We start from the raw sequence: 18,572 nt of genomic DNA on the forward strand, positions 1-18,572 counted from the left end.
GTGTAGGTCTACGGATAATTTGGTATGAGATTAATGGCTCATGTGAAATTTTAAGTTAGTACTTCAAGCAGGATAATATGCCGTTGTCCTAAGGACATGTGTCATTAGATTTGTACTACAATCTATAGTGATATAGCTATGCAAACAATGACAAGTCACGTTGAGAAAAAGTATTTATTTTATCTATCATGCTTGTGGATACAAACAATGTACTCAATAAAAGTTATTACAATGTACCATTTGTTGTAATCCAGTATTTCCTTACCCATCCCAAGGTAAAGAGTTCCTTCTCAGTTAAGCCTTTTGCTCTTGAAAGCATCGTTGTTACAATAAGTACCACATGCTGTAACACTACAGTACTTTTCATCTTGCTCCCTGAGTGCAACAGAGGGAAGAGGAAAGCTGGGTTATAAAATATATAAAATTGCTTTGTTATGTATATGTGTATGTTTGTATACCTAAGAAAAGTGTTTATTCAATCATTTAATATATAACAATAATCAACAGTTATACAAAATATTATGATTTCCTTAAAAATAAGAAACATTATCAGAACATGAACACATTAGTATACCAAACATATCTACAGCTTTTCGAAGTTAATATTAAACTTGAAAAAAAGAAGCTGCACAATAACTACGTAATATTTACACTAAAATGTCGAAAGAAGCTGTTTTGATTTAGTGCCACTGAAGAGCCACGTGGCACACCAGAAGATACACTGAAGCCACGGTGACACTGACCAACATCACCGGGAAACCCACTCTGTAAAAACAAGTGTTAGCAATGTTACAGTCTGTATTTACCGACATGTCAAGCCGTCTCTGACATGGATATTACAGAACTTTCATTTTTCGGTTGTGACCCATAAATGAATTCACTGGTAACCACGGGATGATTCGCAACAAAGTCTTCATTTGTGCTAGATGACCGCTGTAGGTCGCGGTGAAAGGGCCAAGAAGGGCCACCCCTTGTACATTCATTGTGCTATGATGCAAGAATTCCTTCTCGGGAAGCTTAAAATGTATGCGGATTCACAAGAACAATTATAGGGGTAGAACTCAGGCATTTCGAGCAGAAAGGATTTGAAAATATCACCTGGTGTTCAGGTGAAGACTATTGTGACTTGACATCTATAGTATATATCGCGAGTTACTACACAGCAAATAGAAAACTCGTACATCAGTCGCCAAGAGTCTGGGTCTTGTAACAATTCCCTGAATGTATAATTGCACTTATATATCATAAGTGGTCCGGGGAAGTACAAGGGGAAACGGAAATGCAGAAATCAGGTGCTCATTTTAAACCATCTCAAATCAGTCGCACGGGTCTTCGAAACGTTTAGTATGGGAATATTTGAAATATAAATTATACGTTTTTACGTATGTGAATTTCTTCCAAGTACATGTACTCAGTTTTCATAATCGGCCACACTACACCCAATGTACAGTAAATCCACCCAAACTTGTGCTATATTTTGGATATGTGATAACGTAGACATACTGTAGAACCCACACTCCTAAATTTCATGATGAATTGGGTGTACTGCCATGTAATAATGTGAACTCGGGAACTGCACTTCACCAGCATGCTATTCTGAATATCTTAAAAAATATACGAATAAATTTTATTTCCAATGTTATGCATTAGGAAATTACTACACAGCGTTATTTTATAGAACTATGGGCTTGTATTTTTGTATCTAAATTCATGAAGGTATCGAGTTCATATTCCTAGGAACCTTCGAGAAACAGACCCTCTGCCTGGACATAAGTTTATGGACATTCCTCTCGCTATCAAGTTCAAAGCTGACCGACCATAAGCTCTTTACTCACTTGAAGAATTCCATGAAAGTGAACCTGTATCCGTGCTGCTCGGCCACCCCAGCACACACGACGTTTGCTGACGCACCAATGAGTGTCCCGTTACCTGCAGAAGAAGAGAGCATAGTACTTCAACTTCACGCACGACAAGTAAGCTGTCGAAACTTCGTTTTGTGTGCCTGTTAATTAGTCCAAAAAGTAAAGACAGCAACAACACGTCATGACACCTAGCTCCTGTCTATTGACACTTCTATAACACAGAAGGTCCGTTAAGTATAACTTTACCTTTATTCATGACATAATTGGTAAGATACATAGCCTCTGTCTTAAGGCCTGGCCTTTCTCAACAGAATATTCTGTGGATTTAGTCGATACAGTAGCTGAGATATTGAGTGTGATGTGTGTTATGTGTTACAGTTCACACCTCAGTGTTTAGTGTCCATGTGTATGGATACCGTGCTGAGTCCCTTGTCAACTATGTGACGTGTAATAAGGTTGCAGATGGTGAATATGGCCTACAGATTTCGAAGTTTCGGCGTCTCCCAGACTACATAGCGTCGCGTCCTAGAACATGGGACTCTCTGTAGCCACCGCTGTGAGAATCTCAAATCCAGCACGAGTGAGATAAGTTTCCATGGAAACCAACAAAGCAACAAAGATTTCGCTGTTTAGACTATTGCTATATTATGCAGATATCTAACGCTTGTCTCCACTTATCAGTATTTCGAGGGTCTCACCTCCAAGACACGCTCCGAAGGCCAGTGCCCACACTAGGGGCTGCAGGGGCAGGTCGAGCTCTTGGTTGAGGTTAGAAACAATTCGGACCATCATGGTAGTAAGCGGGATGTTGTCGACAAAGGCGGAAGCGAGGGCAGAGACCCACAGGATGAGCAGTATGGCGACTGCCAGCCGGCACTCCTCATTGACAGCAAGAACCACGGCCTCCGTCTGCCGTCCGATGCAGTTGATGAGCCCCAGACGAGACAAGGCCTGCCAACAAAACGATACAAAAAGCCACAGGACGTCATCTTCTCAGTTCTTTTTTCCGATATGTGGCCAACTGTAATGGCTGCTTTCCTTATTTTTATCATATAATGGTTTGGGATAAAACAGAATTTTCATCTTCGCTATTTACTATTAGGGTCTTTGCAGTATAGTAATTAATCTACATTTGGATTTCCGGTGAATTGTGTTTGGATTCCCCTTAGGAGCATTTTAACCACAATATCCAGGGCTCATTCATCCTCTTAACCGAGGGGTAAAGGGGCTAAAACGGCCGGGGAGTGAAGCTGTCCACTATCGAGGTTATGAATGTATGTTTTCTCATGTCTCGGTGGCACGGTGCTGAATGGCCTATGGGGATCAAGCAGTGTTCTGCTTCTATACAAAATCGGCAGTATCAGTGGATGCTCACCTCCATAAGAACGAAGAGCGAAGCGAAGAAGAGCAGCGTCCCCCACTCCACGCGAGCCAGCACACCCTCCATTTCCTCGTTGTCCGCCAGGATCAGCAGCAACAATGCTCCATGAAGGGCTGTCCAGCCCAGGGACAGATTCAAGTTGGGTACGGAATGCAGAAAGAAGAGCACGACCACAAAGAGCAGGGAAACCCCTGATTTGGCCAGCAACGCCTTGTTGCGGATGGGGTACTGCAACCAGCAAATTTCATTACCCTAATGCATACTTAAATTACTAATTACACGCATAAATGACAGTGATTACTGTACGTACCACCTGCTGTAACATTAAATAACCTCTTATGTTCATTCAGCAACCGTGTCGGCCATGTTATCTCCTTAGTGTCTTGCAGTCTCCAAGGGCGTATGCCAGGGCCTGTACCTCTATCTCGAAGAGGCACTCAAGTATGTTGCAATTTGTTGGGTACCTGGCCACACGGGTCTGCCTAGGGATGAGACTGCCGATAGCGATAAATCCCTCCTCGGAAACTTAGCATCAGACTGAGTGGTACGTAACCATTGCGTTGCTGTGCTGGGATATGTAAGTAAAAGTAAAGCTATCCCTGCACCAGGCCGTGAAGGCCTATAGGGTTGTGAGACGGTGAGGGTCCCACATTTTCTAGACAATCGGCTTGTACCGGTTCTAACGGTCTCTTCGCCTGCGAATTTCTTATATTTTTCCTTCTACCCTGAAGACGGAGGCGATGTGTTCCTCCGAAACGTCGGTTAACACAACATATACACGGTGCCAAATCCCAGAAGACTGCTTTCTTCAATCGGCTCAAAATGGCGGTAAGTTTGTCAGCCTTACGCGCCGGCCAAACTTTACTCCCGGGAAAATTGTTTTTAATTAATTCCTGGTGGATTTTTTTAATTGACCTAATCCTTCCAGCCGCACTATCTCCCTGGGGTTCACTCAACCTCTAACAGAAATGAGTATCAGGAATTAATTAAATAATTTTCCTGGGGATTAAAGCGCGGCCGACGCGTAAGGCTGACAACCTTACCGCCATCTTTGAGCCGATTGTCTAGATAACGTGGGAACCTCAACGTCTCACAATCCTATGGGCCTTCATGGCCTGGTACAGGGATAACGTTACTTTTTTTTACTCATTTCTGTTAGAGGCTGAGTCAACCCCAGGGCCATAGTGCGGCTGGAAGGATTAGGTCAATTGAAAAAAATTCAGTGACCTCATCGGGGCTTGGAACCGCGACTTTCCGGCTTGTAGCATAGCCCCTCAACCAACTACGCTACCGCGTGCCCCATCCTGGGATATGTACCTTGTATTAAACTAAACTAACTTCCTGTTGCGAATTCCACGGGAAATGTGATATTTCCCATCTAGCGATAGTTTCCACATTATCGCCTTTCCGGTGACCCACTTGAGGGAAATTTTAATATCGTCATTGCAATGATGTGGACATTGAGAACAATGAAATGTCTGTCAAGTAAACACTACATTATGTGCACCATAATAACAGCACAACACATCTGGCAAACTACAATCTTAACCCTCCATTTGAAACTTACCCTTGCACGGAGCTCCTCTAAGTTGGCTTTGTAAGTGTCGACCGCAACACTGAAATAAATAAATAAACTCAATACTCTGATTACTTCATATGTTTCTGAACTTACATAAACGTTAAGTTACAATCCTAAATATAAACTTGGAATGCCAACGCCCAAAGGCGCTTGCGTACTCGCCAGCGGTAGTCCGTCAAGTGGCGCCTCAACTGGCGTTCACTCGAATTTGTTGCAAGTGACACGGGAAGGACGTTGTGCTACTTTTCCATATATGGAGGGATATTTCGCCGAATATACTATATTGAAATATCGCTCCGGATGTAAAAATGTTTCACTATATACTGAACATAATGAAATATAATGAAATAATATTCCGGTCGGTATAACGACTGGTTACTGGCTGGACGACAGAGGAGTCGGAGTTCGGGTCCCGGTAGGCTCAAGAATTTTCTTTTCTCCACGTTGTCCAGGTCGGTTGTGGGGTCCATCCAGACACTTATCCAATGGGCACCGGGGTCTGTTCTCGGGGGTAAAGCGGCCAAGGAGTGAAGCTTACCACTCAGCTCCAGCTAGTGCCGAGGTCAAGAGAATGTGGATCTATACATCCACTCCTACATACGTCTTCATGGCGTAGTGCTTAATTATTTAAGTACAGGGATACTTTTATCTTTTACTTTTACTTAACACGCTGAAAACAAAGCCCAACAAGTGATATGTACATGCAAGTAACTATTAGCCCAGTGAATTTTGCATAATACTCTTAACAAAAAATAAGAAAATATATTAAGAATAATCTTCTGTGCGCTGTTTCAGCCAAGTCCAGACCAGCTGTCAATGCCAGAAACTATTAAAATATTCATTCCTCAGTGACTAAATTAATTATGTTTAGAAATCTCGAGGATGTGTCTTATGTTTTAAAATTCAAGCCAAGAACGGGGATAAGGAATTAGCAACCTTTTAAATTACTGTGGTGAACATACGTACCACCTGCTTTAGCATTCAGAACCTGTGCATTTTTCTTGCAGAGCGTATTTTTGGGCTCCATATAATTTTGAGAATATACCGTGTTTATTTCCATTAATTTTCTAAATTTATTTTAATAGATTATTTTTAAATGAGACGGTATGGTTTCAGTGAGACAGAAACTAATATTTAATACACCATTTTGATCATATTCAGGCCTATGTAAACCCTCTGACATTAACAACCAAAAAATTGCTTGCACCTGCCAGTGACCAGCTTCCTCTTCAGCTCTTGCATGAGACTGCGAACTTTCTTCAACAGCGAGCTTCGAACTGTGTCCTCGTCTTGCGAATACGAAGACAACGAAGCTGCTGCTCTTTGCCAAACTGCTATCTCGTGACGTAGCTCTCGGACGTCCTGTGGCTCCGTGAAGCGCAGCTTGTTCATGTTCCGAAACATGACCCGCATGAACATATAAGTGATGCCCATGACAAACATGACGCCCACGCCCATGTGCAGGGTGAACACGCTGAAGTTAACACCCTGAAACAGTTCACAGCGGCTCTCTACATTGTCCCTTACACGTTGACCCGGCCCCCAAAACTTCAACTTGCCAAACATTCCTCCACAAACCGCACCCACCTACTTAACGTCGCATTAAAACAGACAGGCAATATGAAACGCTGATATTTGTATTAATTGCATAATATTTTATACAATATATCATTTGCAGGCATGCAACCATGAAGAAACGATTAAGAAACTTCGGCTTAGGGGGGGGGGGTGGAGTCCAACTGGGTCCACTCGGCACGGCGACCACTGATTGGCCTATTGTAGCCTGCCCCGGGCAATTATGATGATGAATTTGGTGGAATGAAGACTGGCAAGGGAAACCGAGGTACTCGGAGAAAACCCGCCCAGTGCCACTTTGTCCACCACAAATCCCACTTGACCAGACCCGCGGTGGGAAGCCAGCGACTAACCGCTTGAGCTATGGCGCGACCTGTGAAGAAACTTAGAGAAAATAGTAACGAATAATTTCAGGATTATTCCGCGTCTCGATGTTAATTTTGCACTCGACACGTGACCTTTCCTTAAGCAGTAATCGAAACGCTGGTTCTCGGACTGGCTGAGTCTCAAAAGTTACAAGATTTTCATCAGGAATAAGTTCATTATCATACGTACGGAATCGATCACGTCCTGGTTGGAGGCTATGATGACGTTAGGAGGGTCTCCCACGGGAGTGATGCTGCCTCCGATGTTGGAGTAGATAACTGTCGCCATCAGTACAGGTACCGGGTTCAATTCCATCACCTCACACAGCCTGTTCCAATAACACAGGACAGTTACGTATTACGATAAAAAAATGGTCATGTTTTGTGCACTGACTGGTAAGAATAGTGTCACAAGGTTCACTGAAACCTACAAAGGAGAGTGGTTACTTTATGGACAGCCTGCTTTAATGTTAGACCTACCTACACGTTCAGAATAAACGGTTACAGTTTCACCAAATATCAATGGGCTGCTCTTTCTAATGGAGACGCGGTGTGTTTTGTTCGCGGCAGAAGCTGAATTTTAGAAATATTGTTTACATTAAATTCGCACTTGGGCCGCACCATAGCTCAAGCGGTTAGTCGCTGGCTTCCCACCGCGGCGGTCCGGGTTCGATCCCGGTTCTCTTCAAGTGGGATTCTCCTGAAGGGCTCAGCTCCATGAGTAAGTAAATATAACATTCATATGGACGGACTCCAAAAACCGGAAACTACAGGTGTTATTTAGCGCCCGGTGAGATGAAGTTCTAACTGAACTGGAAGGAATAAAGAAGCAGGAGGGGCTGAGGAAAACGGCATGAATAAAAAATCGGATCTTTCGAGAGCAGGTCTACCTGATGGTAACTGGCGTCATGAGCAGTACAGTCGTCACGTTGTCCAGGAACGTGGACAGTGCAGCAGTGATGAGACACAGGGTGTTCACCAGAGGCCACACTTTTCCGTTTGTTATCTGCAAGCCACAAGAAACCATCCAAAAGCCATTTAATCTCAAATTTGTCACTAGCAGAATGTCCAAAATATTATTATTCATCGTTATGTGGTTACGAACAGGAATAGAAAGCGGAAGAAATAATTGCAACGTGTGTGCAGCTGCTGTGTTCCTGAACGTTATCCATCGTCCCGTTTTATTTAAAACGGGACGTTTCGGAGACTGCATTCGGTCTCCCTGTTTTTGTGGAACCTACTCAATTGGGCCAAATCAACACAGCTAGTCTCCAAATTCGGACCCACTGTGGATGCACGTCGATATTTCACTGTCCACCTTTGCCGAAAAGAGTTTCATAGTGTGGCGTCATCGGGTGCTATATTGAAATGTGCACGAAACTACAGTTGGATATATCACAGTTCGGTGCCCCGTGACTATGAAAACACCAGGTCACAATTAGGGCCCTTAAAATGTGTCTCAAAACAAAAAATGACCATTTTCTAGAAAATACTAGATAATTTTGATTAAAATTCATTACTTCATAGAGACTATGAAGGTAAAGTTGTCCCTATGCTTAATTAATTAAACATTGTTCCACAAAGACATATAGGTTAGGGGAGGTATAGCTCCATTCTTGACCTTGGCGCTAGATGGAGGTGAATGGTTAGCTTCACGTCCTGGCCGCTTTATCCCCAGGGAAACTGCACAGTGTACCCATTAGAATAGGAGACTGGGTGGGCTCCAGGCCGATCTGGATGCTGTGGTGTACTGAACAGGCTATATGTTCAGGAAAAGTACCGGTACAAGCAGTAGGGGTCAAAAAGCTGAACGACGTTTCTCGAAATTGGTCAGCCGAATCTGATTGTTGTTTGGTACTCAGTAATGAAGAATGATCTGCAAAAGAAGAGCCGATTTCGTTTCCAAGGTAACGCGTCGGGTTCCGTTAATCGTGAAGCTCCTTGAATGGAAGAGTGTCTTAAGCGCTTTATACGTGAGACATGAATAATTTATAGCGTTTTCATTTACACAGAGGTGGTGTCTGTCTAGGGCGATTATACTCACTTGTCATGATCACCGCGAACTCTTGGGTTCAACCTGGCTGATTTCTGTGAAACACCAAGTGGCGCTGAAGCAGTTTTCTTTGAATTTCTTTGGTTTCCCCTCAGGTGTGCAATAGCCCTAATTACGCAGCGCACTATCATATCCCTCTTATTTTAGTTAGAGTCTCCATCTCTGATGACACTAACCAGGACACAGAGTAACAATGCTCGTTCTGGAGATCTGCCTGTGATTTACAAAATATTCACGTTTGTAGGTGAAAAAATAAGGAATACGTGTTCATTTATATTTTTAATGTTCGTATCCCGTTGCGTGAGTATATGTAATAACACAAATTCCACTGTCAACTCAACTATAATTTATTAACTTATGTTCCCTTACATGTTTCGACCTTTATATGGTCATCCTCAGGTGTTATGATTTACGCAGTTCCATTATTGAATTGTGAAGCGTATATTCATATTTACATACTTAGTCTTAAAATGACTGCTTTCCATGTACGTTTAAATTCTAACAGCTAGATGTTGATTTAAATACAATATATTTGTATCTAGCAGTTAGAATATAAATGTACACAGAAAGTACTCATTTTAAGCGTATGTATGTAAATACGAATACACGCTTTACAATTCAGTAATGAAAATTTGTGAATCAAACACCTGAAGATGACCCTATAAGGGTAGAAACATGTAGTGCAACATAAGTTAATAAATTATAGTTGAGTTGATGGTAGAATTAGTATTATTAAGTTCTGTTCATCTTTTGCAAATGGTGCAAATTGGCCAGATCTCAAACTCCTAGAGGTTTAGCCTGTTGTAACGAACCTTGTAGGCGTAGACGGCCAAGTAGTCGAAGATGCCGGTCTCAGAGAGAATTGCGACGAGCATCATCATGGAGAAGAGCAGTAGCAGGGTCTCTACGTGGATCCACGAGATCAGTTCTGCCATCGTCGGTCTCTGTAAGGTGACATTACCGTCAGAATATACGTTCAAGTGCAGACACGTGTCTATCTCTCGACGACGAAAATGTTTTATAGATCACACTTCTGAGTTATCAGATGCATAACAATGCCCTGCAGAGCGTCGGCGCCGGCAAGCCAAGCATCTGCTCCGTCTGGATTTTCGGAAAGAAGTTGCAATTCTACGAAATATTAATGGCAAAAATGAAAAATAATTCTTCTATCCCGAATCCTCTAGGGCAATCAGTTAAAATAGTCTTACACCACTTAGACGCGAATTTGTAATCAAGTTCACTGGTTGCGCCTCCTTTTTGAATAAAAAAGAATCCTGACGAATCCTGAGGAAGTGTAATTTATGAGTAGCAAGTAGATAATTATAAACAAAACAAACTTCATGTTTTTTATTCCGCAAGTGAACTATACCGAACGATAGTAGTGACCGTATTGGGACTAAACTGGCTAGATAGAACAGTCGCAGAGTGGGAGGCTCCGAGTGTTAATGTCCCCACTTTACGTGGGACTTCTTTCGGTCGCCTCATTTTAGTATCCATAAATGCAATTTTAGAAACACGATAAGATAGTCGATGTCCTAGCCAAAGTTCGATCTAGGTTCCTCCTGTCAAGAAACGTGGGGGATTCGTCACCATCGTCATGAAAGCCTAGTCCATGGACCTAATGTTCAGACAGTTCAATCAAATTTTGATCACCTAAAATAATTTATGCACAATGAAAGTTACTGCCTCGTTATCTTCCCTCTACCTCTTACCCTCCACCTGTCCCTCAAAGTTCTCCTTCATACAAGGAATATATATTTGTATATTTCTCGTATATACATCGTATAACGATGCCATCTGCAGCTCTGTTTAACTGGAAAGATGTTGAAGAAGGGGTGGATTTGTCAGTTGGGAGTACTATCCCAGTATTAGCATGGAGGAGCTGAGAAAAACCACAGAAACCTTCACTCAGGGCAGCCTGTTTGAAAGTTCTGTCCCTTATACTATTTCAGCAATGCTACTTGACCAGATCATCACAAACCCCACTTTTAATAATCTGGGGCGAACAGAACAAACCCACGAATCCACTGCCATGAATTTTCGTCCTATTTTTCAAAGCTTTGTGTTGTTAACAACCTGTCTGGCCGTTTGCTTGCCTACAGACCACACGGAAATCCCTCGGGAAGGTGGAACTCTTTGCCTCACCTCGTTCATGGCTGCCAGGATAGCCACAGACATGGTGGACGCCAACATGGCGGCCAGGGTTCTATGCGTGATCTGAAATGAAACAGAATCGGGAAGTTTGACGCGAACAGTCTGCGGATAAATAGGCACTTCTCAGCCACCGTAACTATTGTGCTGAAAGTAAGTTTAAAGTACTGGTTACAAAAATTGCTATCTTTTGGATTCTGAGACCGTGTATTAAGGTCGACATTTATCAACGTTTCGGAACTCGATGCCTTCATCTTGTGGGCCGGCGCGGAAAAGAAAGAACCTTCGATGCAAGGGGAGAGGGGTAACGGCGGGGGCCAGTCCCATACACTCCCACTTTGTTGCATCACTGACCGTTACCTCCCGCGTAGCTGCCCTTCCCTCCTGGACATGGCGACAGCAGATTCAAGTGATTACACGGAGTCAAATCCCAGAAGTTCTAGCGCTTCATATTCACCCTATGAGAACCCCAAATCTCACATGAAATATAGGCTAGCGACGTCCTCGTTTTGGCAACAGCTCGACTTCATAAAAATGCCTGCAAGAATAGTCACTAAACTATTTTCTTTTTAGGATTTGAGATTCTCACAGCGGTGATTACGAGCAGTTCTAGCTTCTGGGATATAAAGCTGTGCTACGACGTTTCGCAGGAACATGTCGTCTGCAGCTTTATCATCTAAGAAAAAAAACAAGGAAGAAACCAGCTTGAAGCAGGTAGCAAACAAAGTCTGATTCAAAATGATTTCTTTTCTCACTTATTCTTAGACCATGAAGATGGAAGCGACATGTTCCCGAAACGTCTGACTTTGAACGGACTGATCAACGTTATATCCCAGAAGACAGGACTTGCTGTTTTCTTTTTTATGTATTTTTCTATACAAAGCTCCTGGAGAGAACTAGTAATTACTGTTACTCTTTAAAATTCGTGACGATGCTATATTATTACAGTTTTTGTGTCTCTGGACATATGCACCGCATATACAGCATTTCTGAGACTGGGTTCTGTCTCCGTCTTCAGATGGAACCTATTCAGTTGGGCCCAATCGATGGATCTAGTCCACAGCTCCGGACACCACCATCAACACATGACAGGAAACACAAACCATCTGCGAGTTTAAAGGCACGTCCACATTACTCGTGCTCGTGCGCCAGAAGTTTACTGCTGCCGGAAAATCAGGATCTGGAGCTGACGAAGTGGACGCCCAAACTGGTCTGCATACAAAGCCTTCGCATTTCTCCACAACCGATATCAGCTCCAGATCCTGATTTTTCGGCAGCAGAAAGCTTCTGACGCACGAGCACGAGTAATGTGGACGGGCCTTGAGAAGAACAATCGACACAAATGAGGCCTAGCACCTATGTCCATGCACTATTTCATGGGTATTGCCGTTAAAATCAGAGTATTGTGTGTATGGAGTTTATACAATATCTTTAATTTTGTCTCAACTTTAGCGGATTGTGTTGTGCTCACTGTATAATATCCTAACCTTGTGTTGGTGCTGGTGTCCGGAGATAGGGACTACCCCTGTCGATTGGGCCAACTAAGTAAATTTTTACCTGATGACAGACAGAATCCAGCCACCGAAACATTGTGATTTAAATGAAAACATGACGATGGATATGTCCAAAAACAAAATAATTGCACCATTATTCTTTCTTAGCTGAGAATGAATGTATACAGGGAAAGTGTTGCCTGTAATATGCAGATGCAAAGTGTGCACACCACCGCATGAAAGGAACACAATGCGTCCGTCTCGGGGAAGAACCGCGGTCAGAAATCGGCAATGCAACTCACCTCCAGAACGATGAGGACGTAGAGCCCCAGCAGCACTATGGCAGCGTATACGATGCCGCTGTTAGTGTCGATAGGCGACACATCGAAGGAAACAGCTAATGGGAAACTGGCGTCCATATTTGTCTTCATTTCTGTGCGAAGTATACTGCGAGGAATGAGCCTGCAAACAACAGCGCGTCTGTAAGTCACAGCCTGACGCTGCAGGACACATGGCATGAGCTACTCAAGGAATTCCTACCGTGTTCATAGGAACCTGCCACTTCTCCATATCCTGAGTCAGGTGAATGCAGCCCGCGCACCGTCCCGTTTCGCTGACATCAAAACGTTAGCTCCTCATATACATTTGAGATATCCTACTTGTTTCTTTCCTTTTTATTTCCTTTACAATTTCCGTCCATTTCTTGCTACACGCCCTGCCCATCTCATCCTGCATCATCCTAATCGGATTTGCGAGGGATACCAATTGTGAAGCAACTCATTATGTAATATTTTGGTGTGTCCTGTTACTTCACTTTTAGGCCCAGATATTCTCAGTCCGTTCTTCCCTTCACAGCAAATTTTGCTCCCATAAAGACTGTAGGCAGAGTTACTGTCATATAATTGCTATGGATTACATTTAGATGGCAAACGTGAAGACAAGTAATTCTGAAGCGACTGATAGCAAGCATCTCTGCTCTCTCTTTCATCTGAATATGAGGTATACAAGTTTATGTGAATTCAGCTGTTGGTAACGGACGTGTGGTGGCTTCTGGTATGTTTGCTGTTGACAGTCGTGCGTTGAGGATGTGTAGAGGCACGAGTGTGTGATGTATAAATGGAGGAAGGGGAGGCTTTAAGTCAGGGCCTAGAAACTTCGCTACCCTCACTGGCGTAATATACATGTATATTAAGTTCAAATAAAATCAGTAAAAAGTAAAGTTGTCCTTGTGCTTAACTAATTAACCACTATGCCATAAAGGCTTATGAGGTAGTGGATGTAGAGATCCACATTTTCCTGACCTCGGCACTGGCTGGAGGTGAGTGGTCAGCTTCACGTCCCTGCCACTTTACCCCGGTCGAAGAGCTCAGACCTTACACGGCTGGATTATTATTATTATTATTATTATTATTATTATTATTATTATTATTATTATATGTCCATTACTTGCTTTTGTTAAAATTAGTCGTTTCTTTCAGGAGGTATTTGCTTACTTATAAAGCATGGAAAATTAACTACAAGCATTGTCAGTTTCTTTTTATGATTGATCCTTACGGTGAGATTAACGAACGGGACGCATGCTGCAAGACAAAGGCACACTTACCCGACGTCGAAATCCTTGAAACTGAACACTTTTCTGTTTACGACATCTGGCACGAAATCAAGCAGCTCCTTGGAAACGGTAGGAATCTTCCAGGTCTCACTAATATTCTGCAGACAAAACAGATTGTAGCAAGTGACACGAAACCGTCATGTATTGAAAATGATGTCAGTAAAATTATGAAACCTCCACTGCTCCCACAGCAGGAATATTCACTGACTGGCAATATCTTACATTTAAAACGGGACTAATAAATCTTCAGTTCCCACAGCTGGTAATTTCGTCGGAATTGCCATTTTAAGGGATTGAGCCTAACGGGTTGTTTCGTCTGCCGGGTTAATGTATCTGTATAGACAAGCCCCTTTCCACACTCATGGCATTTGTGTAGGATCCGAGGCTATCATGACGGTGACAATGGAATGTGCTCTTTAGGGGAGACGTGACGCCGTATAATCTGGTAAGTGCTTACCGAGTTAGAGCTAAACACACCTCGAAGACAAAATTCAGAATTTTTAAGGGTGTATTTTTTTTATATCTTTATTAAATAAAATGTCGCGGTGAGTAGCTCAGGTTATAACGTATCTCATGGTGGGAATAATAGTGAATAACAAATTCGAACGCATATGGAATGAAGCGGTCGTGGCCTAATTTGAAATATCATCCTGACTTTTCACGGAGGGACCCAGGATTTTCTTTACAATCCTGACCTGACTGTTGAAGCTCCTGCCAAGGCTCGAAGTCAGCACTTCCCGACTAATGTTCCGAAATGTTATGATGAACAATCGACGCTGTCACAGCCCCATTCTATTTTAATGTCGTCCATTTTTCACTCATAATAATTTCTCTTAAAGTTATGCTTGCGTTACATAACTTCTTCTGGCTTCCTTTCTGCAAGGTCCTCCTCTTGCAACTGTTCTGCGCCTTGAACACGCGAAGTCCAGTCGATGGCCTCTCAATATAAGACAGTCTGGAAGTGGGAAAGACGTGGGAAACTTCAGCCTCTATCACTTCGATACGGAGGTAAACTGTTCACAAGGCGAACCATTTCATTTGCTAGTTGATGTAGTTCATTCAAAATTTCTACAAAGTTACACGGTGCAAGGCGAAGAGGTAAACCGTGCATGGCTTTTGTAGGGTCATATTCAATACAATTCTTCAGACAATATTCTCGAGCGTTTTTTCTACGAGATCGTGTTTTGAGGGCTTTATCTGTAGTGATGTACTATGAACTCCAGAACTACTCGTTGGTGTCATTCCTGGCGTCTTGCCACAGGCAGATTTTGGAAGCGTAAGCGATAAGGAACTGTGCTCGGCCACAGCTAAAACACCCGTTTCCTCTATCAGGAAAAGCCATAGGGCGGACCATGACAGCGTCCGCGACACCGTTTTGCCTCGAATTTTTTTACATTCTCCGTATTCTGTGAAGGATTTGAGGGAGCTCTAAGGTACTCCCCTTCATTTGTTTAGTGTAAAACTTGTGTTGCACTAGCAAATCTACAGCGAAACGTTGCAACTACTTACCATAATGGAGATAATACTATTTTCGTTGAAGGCGGACAGGTTGGCAACTGGCTGAAAACCGGGGGCGACTTCAACAAGCTGAATCCATACAGAGAGATAGTTTGTGGACATATTGGCATAATACGCGGGTAGGAAGGCTCCACGGAGCGCCAGCTCTAACATCCGGTTTGTGGGGTGTTCCCTCAGCCAGTAACCTGACTCTGTTAAGGAGCTTTACATTGCACTGTGCGTCGAAACCCTTGCTTACCTACTAGTTAATCCACAGGTCATTTCATGAAAGCACCCCACGTGAACATCTGCAACCGAAACCTATCCAGAAGCAACTTTCACTCTTTGAAACTTGAAATTAAGCAAAATCACGTTAAAAATTAAGTCACATCTCACAGAAAACACTGTCTTCGTTAAAAGATGCACCCAGCTAGTGCAAAGTAATAGTCACCATTTTGTATGTGAATCTTATGGCACACGAAGATACAGTGTGGGAAATTTTTTGAGTTATTTAATGTTACAGCATGTAGCACATTTAGTTGCAAGATTTAATGTTCACGCATCTTACGTCAGCTCTCCGAAGCAGTCTTCTTGCATACGGGTACAATTACGGACCTGCGACGAAAGAAATTCCACCATAACTTCAGGAGGGATAGCAGTGCGAGTTACTCGTAGCAGAGGAGGACCAGTCGCTACCAAAATTAAAGTATGTGATTTTTGTTCAAGTCTTTCTGTTTCGTTTAGAATTGCTTCTTCTTGTTACTATTCCCACAGCTTGTGCAGCTGAATTGACTTTAAACCCATTAATGAACCAGTTCTGCCCCCTTTTTTATTGCTAGTGGGGTGGGACTAAGTCCCTTGTACTGCGGCCACTTCTGGCCTATTGCACCAGCCCCAGATGATAGGCGAGGTTGATTGTGGAGCAATTGGTGGAATGAAGATTGACAGGGGAAACCGAAGCACTGTTAGAAAACCTGCCCCAGCGCCACTTTGTCCACCACAAATCCCACTTGACCAGACCCGCGGTGGGAAGCCAGCGACTAACCGCTTGAGCTATGGCGCGGTCAGTGTAGAGCGTTACTGCAACGTTAATCCTTTCGGTCTGAGAGGAAAATGTACTTTCCGAAACGTCGGTACCTCACCACTGTAAAAGGATACTTCTGATTTCACCTTCAGGAATTGATATTTGGTGCATCCTGTTCTCTTTCTCCCTTTTCGTTATGAGCACCATCTGAAACATATCAGCAGCTGCTATTAGAGACAGTTGCTAGGAGCATAAGGGCTTTTGAAGTTCCAGGGTGCAGCTGTTGAAACTGTTACCAGTATCACATTTGGTTACACTGCGCTTACGTCACTGTCATCGACTGTTACACATTAAAGCCCAGAGAGTCACAATTAAAATACTGTAAATTCTCACCATAAAATGAAATAGCTCTGCAGAGACATCTACATGTATACAAAGATACTAGACATGTTAGTGAACAATATACGTATATTAAACAGAGTTGCTACCTACAGACCCACTTCTTTGTGTAAAGACGGAAATCAAGGCAAATCAGCGCAATTTTCATGAAACGCGGAGCTATTTCAATATTTCTCATGGAACAAGAAGTCAAGAGAAGTTTAACACAGTATTAATTCTATATACTCGTAGTTCTCACGGAGTAATATTCAATAAAAACGCAGTTTCCACAGAAAAAATAACCAATTCCGTAGGTTCCACTACACATAGATGGCTTCAGCACGGTGTCCACAAATCATAGAGTCAATTCAATAGATTTTCCATGGGATATAGAGCCAATTGAATAGTTTCTACGAAATATAGAACCAGTTCTATATACTGTAACTGATTTGATCAACGCGTTGCCAGGCAACAGCACAGCAAACCCGGTCCTACACACGACAATAGATTAGGACTGTTTCCTCCTTGTCCGCAGGTGACGTCACGCAGCGGTGGGTGGTGGTTACGTGACGTGTTTCCTGTGATGCGTGTCCGTTTCTCGGCTATGTACGTGACAAAATTAGTTCGGTTCAGGGACGAGGCAGTTCTCGGTAGGAGTGAGTCATGGAAGGTTCACTGTTGAAGAAAAGTACAAAAAGTCAACCTGTGAAGATTTAACGTGTGATTTAGTGAGATTTTTATTAGTTTCCGTGTTAGAAATCCGCGAGGACTCGTGCAGATAGACTGAGAAAATTAATGTGGGGTGATTGTAAATTTTGTAAATCATCAATCGTGTTTATTATTATTTGTAGTTACGACCTGTAAGTATCCAAGAAATTCAATTACCAATCCAAACTTTCGTCGTAGTCACTGTGACACGTGACAACACCTTCCACGGGCCGTGGAGCCAATTCAATACAGTTTTTACTAAACACAAAACCAACTTTATAGTTCCCACGAAACTTAGAGCCAATTCAATATTTTCCATGGAACACCGAAAATTCAACATACTTTAACGGAAAATATCACTAATTCAGTTATTTCTACGGATGGCAGAGCCAATTGGACACAATTTCCACAGACAAGAGACCAACTCAGTGAATCCTTACCGTAAACACTAGCCAGACCATGAACAGGGCAAACATCTTAGTGTACCGCAACCAGGGCTTCAGTTTCCGGACACCGGCAGTGGGTATATCCGGGGAAGGGTCCGCTGCATCGTCGTCATCGTCTGCCTCTAGGCTTTTGCCCTTCAACTCTGGTTTCCTGCAACAGTAAGGCCACACGTACGAAGGGCGCTCCATATATAACGCCTCCTATTTCTTTTTGTGTTAATCTGTAACGTCTGAGCTGGATGTTGGTCGTGTCGTACTACGTCTCTGTTTCCAGAAATGTTCAAGATCATGGCGTGTACATCCAGTGGAGTCGCAATTCGTACGAGTTGAGTCCATCACTGGGGACAGAAGGTAAAGATGCATGGATGCATGGATGGGTGGGTGGATGGTTGGGTGGATGGGTGAATGGTTGGGTGGGTGGATGGGTGGGTGAATGGGTGGGTGGATG

The 18,572-nt window shown here is 43.0% G+C and overlaps 2 protein-coding genes across 2 annotated transcripts in view; one reads left to right on the top strand and one right to left on the bottom strand.

The window, feature by feature from the left end:
• Nucleotides 1-633: 633 nt before the first annotated feature.
• On the bottom strand, nucleotides 634-18,335 carry LOC111865982 (P protein). The gene is made up of 15 exons (XM_023854430.1): nucleotides 18,119-18,335; nucleotides 16,727-16,799; nucleotides 15,581-15,774; nucleotides 14,063-14,169; nucleotides 12,762-12,921; nucleotides 10,961-11,032; nucleotides 9,628-9,759; nucleotides 7,653-7,768; nucleotides 6,953-7,091; nucleotides 6,030-6,310; nucleotides 4,811-4,859; nucleotides 3,238-3,471; nucleotides 2,561-2,813; nucleotides 1,836-1,929; nucleotides 634-765 (listed from the first exon to the last, which is right to left on the bottom strand). The coding sequence occupies exons 1-15, from the start codon at nucleotides 18,311-18,313 to the stop codon at nucleotides 681-683; spliced, it is 2,184 nt and encodes a 727-aa protein (XP_023710198.1). The 5' UTR covers nucleotides 18,314-18,335; the 3' UTR covers nucleotides 634-680.
• A 51-nt stretch (nucleotides 18,336-18,386) lies between these two features.
• LOC111865984 overlaps nucleotides 18,387-18,572 on the top strand; it is a 15,479-nt gene continuing 15,293 nt past the window's right edge. The window contains exon 1 of the mRNA XM_023854434.2: nucleotides 18,387-18,475. The gene's annotated coding sequence lies outside the window, so the exon portion shown is untranslated. The remainder of the gene's footprint in view (nucleotides 18,476-18,572) is intronic.

The sequence above is a fragment of the Cryptotermes secundus genome, unplaced genomic scaffold (genome assembly GCF_002891405.2).
Source record: "Cryptotermes secundus unplaced genomic scaffold, Csec_1.0 scaffold72, whole genome shotgun sequence".
NCBI lineage: Eukaryota > Metazoa > Arthropoda > Insecta > Blattodea > Kalotermitidae > Cryptotermes > Cryptotermes secundus.